General features: G+C 43.5%; 1 protein-coding gene across 3 annotated transcripts in view; it reads left to right on the forward strand.

Annotated features, from left to right (window-relative positions):
- cped1 (cadherin-like and PC-esterase domain containing 1) overlaps window positions 1-10,709 on the forward strand; it is a 44,538-nt gene that overhangs the window by 8,886 nt on the left and 24,943 nt on the right. For all 3 annotated transcript variants that reach the window (XM_081722412.1, XM_081722411.1, XM_027018616.3), the window contains exons 3-13: window positions 1,425-1,519; window positions 2,122-2,203; window positions 5,257-5,341; window positions 5,548-5,704; window positions 7,634-7,761; window positions 7,842-7,914; window positions 8,380-8,535; window positions 9,110-9,214; window positions 9,562-9,710; window positions 10,021-10,079; window positions 10,260-10,446. In XM_081722412.1, the coding sequence (XP_081578538.1) occupies window positions 1,425-1,519; window positions 2,122-2,203; window positions 5,257-5,341; window positions 5,548-5,704; window positions 7,634-7,761; window positions 7,842-7,914; window positions 8,380-8,535; window positions 9,110-9,214; window positions 9,562-9,710; window positions 10,021-10,079; window positions 10,260-10,446 (1,276 nt within the window). The remainder of the gene's footprint in view (window positions 1-1,424; window positions 1,520-2,121; window positions 2,204-5,256; window positions 5,342-5,547; window positions 5,705-7,633; window positions 7,762-7,841; window positions 7,915-8,379; window positions 8,536-9,109; window positions 9,215-9,561; window positions 9,711-10,020; window positions 10,080-10,259; window positions 10,447-10,709) is intronic.

The following is a 10,709-nucleotide window of genomic DNA, read 5'->3' on the forward strand; positions in this document are numbered from 1 at the left end:
GGGTTTTCTCCAGGATTCCCGGGACTTTCTTTTGTGTTTTTGTTTTCGCTGTTTGCACCAGTCCAGGAGGTACCGCACTGCTATAGTCAGACTCTTCTGTTCTGCTCAGTGAGTAACTGGTCTTTTCCTGGTTCCAGGAATTGTACTGAGATCGTGCTTTGATTTCTTTGAATTCATTGCCATGTTGAAAGAGGTTTTTTAAAAGATCAAAGTTTCATGACCTTTTTGAAAAACACAAGGAAAAAAATTCTTTCTACTTATTGTATTCATGTAAATTACTTTTTGCATTCGTGCTTGTGTTGCATGGTGTTTATCATGCAAATAAACACTTAAATAAAAATACTGTCAAGATAAATAACTTAATAATTAATTTATTAACTAATTAATTTAATTAAATAAATAAATACATTTTTGGGTGGCCCAAAACCAGTATTAAAGGGCTGTATGATAACAAGAAATAGATGGGTTTTTTTTGTCAGTCAGTTTTTTGAAGTAAGGCAGGAACAGATTCCCTACAATGCCCTTTTTGTGGTTTACATACTACTTCCTGTCATTCAGTGCAGGGCTGTCACGTGGCGGTTGGCCCCTGGAGCAGCGCCAGACACGCACCAGTCTGCTTCCTCCTGCACAATAACTCCCAGATGTGGCCCCGTTCTTCCATGTCCCCTTTTCCTCTGTCTCCCATTCCCCTCCCTCGCGCCGTGTGCCAGGTTCCTGTGTGCTTCTCAGTCCGCATGCTCTGGTGCATCACCCGAGACCAAGTGATCGCAAAACCTCTTGGAATCTGAGTCCCTTTCTGTGATCATTTCAAAATATGTTATGACCATTGTTGCAAAAAAAAAACCAAAACACCTTGCTGGGGTTGCCAGTTCTGGGTCTCTAGCAGGGCTCCTGCAGCAAGGTGATTAGAAATGTGGGGACCTGGGGATTGGAGGCCTAATTTATGACCATGAAGCATTTGGCCTCCGAGACTGATTCTGTCTGATTTTGAAAGGCAAAACAGCAGTAACTTTATTTTAAAAATATGTATCCAGTTTTATGATAAGTAAATAATGATAGAATGAAAAATCCCTCTCTCCAGTTTGTTGCTACGGGGTTATGTAAGCCGCTTTTATCATCACTTTAAAGGCTTCACAGCAGGGGGTCTTGATTCGACTGGTTTGTAGTCTAAGGACAGAAGGCACAGGCACCTCCAAATATGTGTTTTCTTTTAGTTACACACATTGTTACTCTGAAGCTTGCACTACTGCAAGTCGCGCACACGTGCGTGTGTGCGCGTGTGAATGAGCAAGCGTCTGCTTGCTTATTTGCTTACACATGAGCGTGTACACGTTCATTAGACTCCATCCACTTTTTCTCCCATCGTTTGCTCCGTCTCTCCCCACCCTCTTACTGTTTCTTGTTCTCTCTCTCTCTCCCTCCAGATGGTCGTGAGTGGTCTCTGTTGATATGCCTAAAAGACTCTGAAAAAAGTTGCCTCCGAAAAATCAGTGTTGCACATCCGCAGCCTTACCAAAAGGTAGGTCCATTCACCAGTGTGCCTGATGTGCTTTTGGCCACTACCACAGTTTTTCAGTTTGGAGTACAGAATGAATTCAGAGTGACTGGCGCTCTGTAGCTGAGACACAGTTCATGGAAAAGTGCTCCAATTCCTGCCTCGTTGTTGAAAACGGATGTGAAACCAGATCTGGCCAAGAGATTCAGAGGCAAAACTATTTCTAGAAGGCAGACCTTAGTGAAGGCCAACGTCTGTGCAGAGAGAGTGACCTATCGTGATTTCAGCTCCATCTTGAAATGAAGCCCCAAGTCCATTAATGCCAAAAAGCCTGTTAATGTATATTAATGTCCTAACATAACCAATCCAATCTGGAAGCCATTTTATCTCCTCTGCCCTTTTGATAACAATAACACTGCATTGATTTGAGCCTCTGAACAGCTAGCGCTAAGGACAGTCCTCTGTGTTTCAAATGAAGTCAGTTTTAGTCCCTGTCAACACCCACTCAACATTCACTCTTATTCACTAAGTTATAAATAGAACAGACCTGAGATTTCACATGGAAACTTATTTATTTGACAGTAAAATCTCATAATGAATCTCAGCTGGGTCAAACCTCTTTCCAGGTCAACATCATACCTGCATTTGTGGGGGCTTTTTTCGACATGGGTGGAACCTGCCGCTTTCTGATGGACAGCCGGTTGTCAGGTGGGTAAACGTACAGTGAAGGATGTGTTCAGTGTGACACAGCATTTGTCGTTGATGGCACTTCTGGTTTCATGGAAAGCAGTATAAACCATCAACAGGATATACACTGCCCCACTAGACACAAGTCAAAATACATAACAATATAAGGATTGCTAAGATGGGGGGGGGGGGGGGGGGGTTGGGGAACATCCCAAAAACTATCACTGGCTGATCAGAAACCAAAAATTCTGATTTAGTACTTACTAAATAACAGCTGGTTGGGGTACTTACTTCTCCCCACACTCACCAAGTTGAACTCTTTTACACTGAAGCAGCTCTTTTCTTGTCTGAGGATGTGAAGTGTCTATCCAAGTGGAGATTTTTCCAGCTTCTGTTGAATGATAATGATAAAATGGCCATTCATATCAGTCAGTGTTGAGATATATGAAAGGATGGGTTATCATTATTTGGCCCATACACATAAAACTGATTTAATATGAAATTATCCAATTTCACATTGGATAATAAATCGGATTTCAGTGACACTGAACAGAAGAGGCACAGGTTTATGAATGAGAGTGAATACCCCTCATGAGGTGTGCTGAGGAAGGCAGAAAACTGAAAAGCCTGTCTCTTCCTCACACTAACTACATCACCAGGGGTTAAACAGATGTCCGGGAGAAAACCACACATTTAATTGCTGTATTTTCCTCGTGACTTGCTTTAGCTTGACATGTGTGTTTATTGCCCTCACATTCTAGGATTTGATCTGTCCGTAGGTGAAAGTTATCATCTCAAACTGGGTATATATAAACTGGCTGCAAACATAAATTACATCGTAAAAAAACCCCAAAAAAAACAAAACCGTACGCACACAGGAAGATAACAAATCCATCACTGGAAACATAACCGAGTGTACTTGCCCCGAACGGAATGCACCTTACAGCCCCACGAGAAACACGCGGGCAGCCCGGGCATGACGTCATCTGCTCGCTAGCATCTTTGTGACGCCATCGTGTGATATTTGCGCGCTGCCCACTGTCAGATGATCCTTCTCTCCTACTCGCTGTGCTCGTACGCTGCGTTTTAGTGCGGCCGAATTGAATTCCCAGCAAAGACGACGGCGTCTCCGCCAACGCTGTTTGCATGTGTGCAGCTCACTCCGTGTCCGCTCCACCTCTGCGCTCTGCTGAATAGAGGAGGCGCAGAGGTGTCAGCACCGGCGACTCTGTTATTGAAGGATCTGTGCAAAACGTATGTCGCTATGTTTCTCGGATACTGCACCTTTTTCAAGTCGTCCACCTTAAGCACGAACTCTGTCAAAGGCCACTCACAGTACTCTGCCTTGGCAAGGTTATTATGTCATCTTGTTTGGTGCTATATTTGTTTTCGCTTTCTGAGGCGCGCACTTTCAGTTCAACTCGTACTCCTTGTGTTACACGTAGCAGGCCATCACATCTCGATATCTTTTTCATTGCTTGGATAGCAGACGGTTTGTTCCGGGCTGGCCGCCATGTTAGCATCTGTTGCTTCTTCGTTAGCTTGCTGCGTGTGACGAACGGTCTAATTTCAGTTTTTTGGCGGGGTTGAGCCCGCGTTGCTGAATTCGGGTACCATTTGGACTTAATTTTTAGCAGAAAAACTCGCCAAACACAAAAAGATTGGGATGTCGTTGTTTTACTAATTTTACGCGATTATGTATTTTCTTTGATTGCTTAAACAGGAACGTTTTAGCCATGAAAGTGAAGGGAGTCCTGGTTCTGTGCTCATGCTGTGATTACTGGGAAAGATCAGCTTCTTAGGTAGTATTTACAGAGGCCTCCTCCCTACTGTAACTACTTAAGAGGTTAAATGTACGCTTCAAATGCCACATAATCATCATAATGATCTGCTCACTCAGGTTTTATAATGCGGAACTAGAAACAGCTCCTGGTCTTTCTCACATGGCTGAGCAGGAGGAGCAGGTCTGGTGTTCATCAGGACCCTTTGAAGATGATAATGCCTGTTTGCGTTTGCTTCTTCGGCCAATTATGGCCATAAACACTAAAAGACTTTATGAGATGAGGATAAATGCTTCTCCGTTTGGGGACAGTAGTGATTGATTTGGGGCTTTTTGGCTGCCATGCAGGCACGCTGTCTTGAAAGGGAGCTATTGTCTCCAGGTCTGGAACAATATTGGCTTTTCCTGCTGGCCAGACGCCCACACAAACAGGGATGGGTGCTTGAGTCCCGGCAGTTTGAGGGGTAGCTAGGAAGGTTGTCTTTTTCGTGATTACATCTGGAGGCATGGAAAACACACACACATGCATGCACGCGCGCACGCACACACACGCACAGGGTACTTGTCTCTCTGGTTGACCCGTCTGCAGGTTCAGTAATTCTCTCACACTCGGGTACTGGTTAAGGGCCCTGGAAGAACCATGGATCATGAACACATTTATGAATTTTCCATGTTTTCCCAAGCCTGTGTGTGTGTATGTGTGTGTGTGTGTGTGTGTGTGTGTGTGTGTGCATATTTTGTGTGTGTTTATTGCCACTGTGTCTAGGCTTCAGAGGTATTTTTATTACTAGCGCTCTGCCTCAGTATTACACTCGACATATGTGAGATATCATCAAGGCATTTGGTGATGGAAGCATCCACACGTCTTACATACTGCTGCACTTATCCACACATGTTGTCTGTGCTCACACATCTCCAGTCCCCTCATGTTCATCACACTCATAAACACCTTACCTCATTCACACACCCCCACGTCCTTATTCTTACCTGCTAAATTAGGGCCATTTGAGAAGATTTATTTATGTCTATAACAGACTGCGCGGCCGATGTGCTCCTCCCGTGTTTGCCTTTAAGACTGTGTGGTAAAGGAAACCTGGTGGAGCTGTGGATGCAGTGGCAGGTGTTTCGGAGCAGCTTCAGGAACCCTCGTGGGACGTTCCTCGCAGTAGCTCAAGCCCTTGCAGCTGGCTGTGGCTGACTGTTGCAATCGGCAGATGGGTAGGGCGTGGGAATTGCATCCTCACAGACTGCAAGGGTTTGAACTAATTTCCTTCTTTTCCTTTTTGATTGTCAGGACTGTCATTACCCATAATTCCATCTGCCTGCGCTCCCTCCAGGCTGGATCAGGAGGGGACTCCCCATCGCACTGGAAACGAAGGGTCAGATGCCTTGTCTGTTACAGATTCAGAGTGCTGTCTGTTACAGATTCAGAGTGCTGTCTGTTACAGATTCAGAGTGCTGTCTGTTACAGATTCAGAGTGCTGTCTGTTACAGATTCAGAGTGCTGTCTGTTACAGATTCAGAGTGCTGTCTGTTACTTGTTATACATGGTCTTCATACCCACCTCTAATCCCATATCTTTTAGGAGCCTACGTGCCCAATCCAGCCCCTTAGCCAATCAGGGCCTGGTTGCTACGGTGAATGTGTATGTCATGGTTACATCAGTGATGCCCCTGACCGCGTTTATCCACCATACAGGCCTGGTTAGGACTCACCTGGAGAAAAACAGTTACCCCACCAAGGTAAAGTTGCCCTTCCAGTCTGATAGCTAGCCATTCTCCTACACCACTAACATGAATGAGAGAAGGAAAGCAAACACACGCTGTTCAGTTCTTCATCCTGAGGACAGATTTGATGCTTTAATGATTCATGCACACTGAAGGTTAAGCCAATACAGGTCTGAGCAGGTCTAAATAGATTTCACGGTCAGCTATCACACTAAATGTTCTGTCCAACCTTTCAGATCGTCTTAATCAACTTATTTGCTTTGTGCTGTGAGTAGTGAACATTTTATCATTATTAAAATCATTCCCTAGAAATGCAGGAACCTTTGGAGGAAAGAGCAGACAAAGGAAAGCAGGGTTCCTCAAATGCAATAGCAACATAAAGATCTGGCCCCGCTGGGTGCAGTTAAAACTCACCACACGGGATGCACAATAAACTTGTACATCTGTGTATTGATGCTCTCATCACAGGGACAGACTGGAAGCGAGAAGGAATGTGTGTGTGTGTGTGTGTGTGTGTGTGTGTGTGTGTTGGGGGAGGGGGGGCACATCTGCTAGTGCACGTGTGTGTCCACATGTGAGATTTCAGATGAACAAACTTCACACACATCAAGCCAATAAACAGCTTGAAGCCACATGTGGGGCTGAAGAAGGATGCAAGACATGTTCAAGTGTTTAAAACAAATGCTAGGGTTTCTTTGTGTGTGTCTGTGTGTGTGTGTGTGTGTGTGTGTGCAATGCATGCATGTGTGTGTGTGCGCGCACAATTTCATGCCTGTGTGCTTGTTTATTTGGGTGCTGAGAGGACCATTGGCACAGACCAGTCAGACAACTCCGAGTTTGTCTGTGGGAAGATAACGCAGGGCGAAGACATTTCATCTGCATCGTTTCAAAATGTTAAACAAACTCTTTAACACTACTGCCACCTACTGAGATGATAGTCATTGCCTATGGCTTGTGGTTTTAGATTCTTTTTTTTTCTTCATAGTGCATAATGTGCAACTGGGTGGTTTCTCCCTCAAACTGCTTTTCATCATTTCCTCAAGTATCTTACTAAGTACATTTGATCTTACAAAATTTGCAGCTGTCAAAATAGCATGAAATACAGGTATTAATTATCTTTTTTCCATTCGTCCTTTTATGTGATATGAATTCTTACAGTTAAACAGATTATGGCAGCCAGACCTGAAGCGGTTTATCTCAGGTGTTTAAGATGTTGCCTCCTGTGAGCTGTTTAAATGTGCTGATCGCTTTGCTCTTTGCCCTCAGTTATTCTGAGATGTTCAAAATGTAAAACCAATATGTTTAGTGTCAGACTTCCAAATATTTGTTTGTGAAGAATGAGGCATGTTATTACACTATAAACTCAGACCCAGACCATGACATTATATTCTAATTGTGTATATAATAAAAAATAATGGAACAAACAGTGCATTCGGTCTAGAAGCATCCAGTCTCTTTTTAAACCTGTCTAACTGGTCTTCGTTCAGCTATTACATTTGAACCCCTTAGAAGTATCCATGTGCACAGGTCTTCCAGTGTCAGGTGTGAAAAGGGCACCTCCCTGACTAACAGGGTGCTAGTAACATGCTGGGAGATTTTGTTCACTTCCTGTCTGACAAGGCACTTGTCGACATCCAACAGTTGAGGACAGTCACGCCAGAGCAATCAGTCTGAAGGAAGCATCTCCATTATACTCTGGGGCTGTATTGCCACCTGCTGGTGGAGAGGCACATGTTCTTCATATGCCAACACGTCCATCCTGTGTGTGTGTGTGTGTGTGTGTGTGTGTGTGTGTGTGTGTGTGTGTGTGTCTGTGTGTGTGTCTGTGTGTGTGTCTGTGTGTGTGTCTGTGTGTGTGCGTGTGCGCGTGTGTGTATGTGTGTGTGTGTGTGTGTGTGTGTGTGTGTGTGTGTGTGTGTGTGTGTGTGTGTGTGTGTTTTCTAGCTGCTAGGGTTCTTCACTGAGCACCTAGGCCCCACCCTCTGCCTGCCTGCTTATGAACACATGAATCAAGTCATCGATGATGTTCTGACAGCTGCTGTTCTTGCCACGGCTGAATCCAGCTCACAGAGGTCCTTCTTTAGCACGCACGCACACACACCCGTGCGCACGCACACACACACATACTTGAGCACTATTTTTTGTGCTGCAGGTGCCGCCTGTGTTTTCAGATGCTGACCTTCACTTTGCACTATGATGCCTCTGTGTATCCTGTGGTAGTGAAGGTGAGACCGTGATCCTAATGTCCACACTCATAACACACTTAGCACCGACAGTTTACTTATTCATGCAGCAACCAATTCCTTGAAAAAAAAAAAAAATATATATAAATGCCTAAAAATGTATTTTGTCTATATATATATATAATAGCCAATATGATGAATGATTAATTCAAATATGGTAGATGTATTTTTAGTATGTGTATCTCCAGCTATATTAATTACGTTTATAAGATGTATAAGTTATGTTCCAGGAGTTAGTGTCACTCCTGATCTCGGTACAAAATTACCCCCACATGTACCACACTGTTGGAAAATGCCATTATAGTATTTGAGCCGGTAGAAATCGCCTTATTTTAAGCGCTGTGTTTTTGTAAGCGCGAATCAACTTTGACCACTAGATGGCAGCACAGCCCAACACATTTTTCCTCTGTCTCATTTTGGACTCGTTTTTCTCTCTTTTTCTCCCAGGTACAGACTGGCTTGTGCTTTGATGGTATGAAAGATCCAGACTTTGATGGGCAAATCACCAAAGAATATATATTAGAAGATATGTTAAAACTACTGTTCCCACCATGCACCAGTGAGAACAGTTCACAAAGTGCTGAGGATGCAACTATAATCAAGGTAAAGAATTTTCTTTAAAACAAATAAACAAAATACCCAATCCTAAATTTCTCCAATATATTCTTCCAGATCAAGAATAATGCATTTATGACCAGTTTTGAAATATGTGAAGTTATGAACACACGCGCAACAATTTTGATTAAAAAAAAAGAAATCTATTATTCAGTGTCATCAGTTTTCTGATAGTTTGATCCTTCAAATTATAATTTTTTTTGCTAAATTGGATTTTTGTTATTTAAATTATGTTTTTTAAGATTGATTTGTTTTGTTTATTTGTCTTTTCTCTTTGGGTTTTAATACATTTGAATGACTTTATAAAGCCCTTTTGTAAACTTGCTTTTAAAAGCACTATATAAACAAATGAATTTAAATGAATAATTAAATTAATATTATTCATTTTTATGTGCTTTACAGTTTAGTGCTTCTAACAGTATAAAGCCTACACTGTGCTTAGTTTCCAATTTCTCCTCGTTATCATTAGTCCATGTAATAGGTTAAGTGTCCTCTGTAGAGTTTCCAGTTTATTAGATTTCCTATACCGATAAAATGCCTTTTTATTTCTGTCTCTTCGCAGTCCGGAGGCTGTGAGAGAAGCAACGGTCTGTGTGTGGCCGCAGATGAACTGCAGATCCTGCTTCAGTTCTATGAGCAGCTGACAAGACCTGGGAGCTTTGATATGGTAGGATACTGTGGTTTGCTGTGATGTGAGGCAGTGCTAGTCACACTTAGTACTGGCAGAATGCGGTGCACTCTCATGCTGCGCAGGACCTCCAGCAGGGCGTTCTTGTGCTGGGCAGGACCTCCAGCAGGATGCTGTCATGCTGCGCAGGACCTCCAGCAGGACGCTGTCCTGCAATATTCGCCTTCCTGGGCTTGGTCTCCTGTCGTCTTATCCTGATTTATTGAATAGCCGTTGTTGGATTCTGTGAATTATTAGTGTGTGTGTGTGTGTGTGTGTGTGTGTGTGTGTGTGTGTGTGTGTGTGTGTGTGTGTGTGTGTGTGTGTGTGTACTTGTGTCTTTGCAGCTGTTCCCCAGATCATCTCATTTCTCAGATCTTCAGCATGATCTCATTCAACGATTCCCTGGTGCAGCGCACTCTGGGATGGGAGCAGGTCTCATGGTCCTACTTGAAGGACTCAGCTCATCCTACACCCTGAGAATCCCCACGGAGAGGTAACACCAACATCACAGGCGTGCCTGTGAACACACACTATTTCACCCCACATACCTGCCCTTATTCCACAGTTTCAGTTCACTCAGGTAGTAGGTCATCTTATAGGAATTTTTAATAAATGTTTCAAGGCTTTTCATTCAATTATCTCGTTGAGTTAAAGTATTAAGATTAATTATTATTTGCCTTATTTATTTGCCTATATTTAACTTAGGGATGGTCAATCTCCATCACTAGTGAGCGGGGCAGGTATACACAGCTGACTGAGGGTCTTACCTCAATCTGAAACAATATTGACAAATTTTCCCACAGCAAAGATGATTCAGCTAGCCTGGGTCACAAGAAGTGGAGTCCAGACCCATCGGAGTCAGGTACTTAACACGTGTCAACTGCTCAAAGAATCACGCTGGCGTCACTTCAGTGCTCTGTTGTATTTAGTAATATTTGTATCATTTCAGCTTATGAAATAATATTTCATTGGAATGGTATAGTAGAAGCACGCATATTGTCGCTGTTAATGGTTTGGATGAAATGCTTTTGCTGACGTGTAGAGCGGTGTGCGGAACCTCATCTCCGGCAGATCTACACGGACCCTCCCCTGCTGCTGACGCCGCCCTTTAAGCCCTGGGTGAAGGAGTATCACTCCGAGGTTCCATTTGACATCATCACAATCCGGATCCGACCAGAACCCACGAGCATGCACTGCCGTGTTCGCCTGGATGACCACAATGGACCCAGGTGCCCAATGGATACGGGCCTTCTGGGCCCTCAGACTATTTCTGTTTGGAATTTACTCCTTGTATAAGCTTTATGTTGTTTCAAATTTATAAAGCCACTGTCTAAACACACACACACTCACACACACTCGGCAATAGAACAATGGCATGAATGATGACTGGGACGTCTAGTCTAGTGCTCCAGCTGTCCTGTTGCTCTGATATGTCAGCTCACATCCTGTCTTACTTTGACTTATTAGACTAATTCCCGGATTGATTTTCAGC

This window comes from Electrophorus electricus, chromosome 11, assembly GCF_041902795.1.
Source record: "Electrophorus electricus isolate QZ-2024a chromosome 11, ASM4190279v1, whole genome shotgun sequence".
Lineage (NCBI taxonomy): Eukaryota > Metazoa > Chordata > Actinopteri > Gymnotiformes > Gymnotidae > Electrophorus > Electrophorus electricus.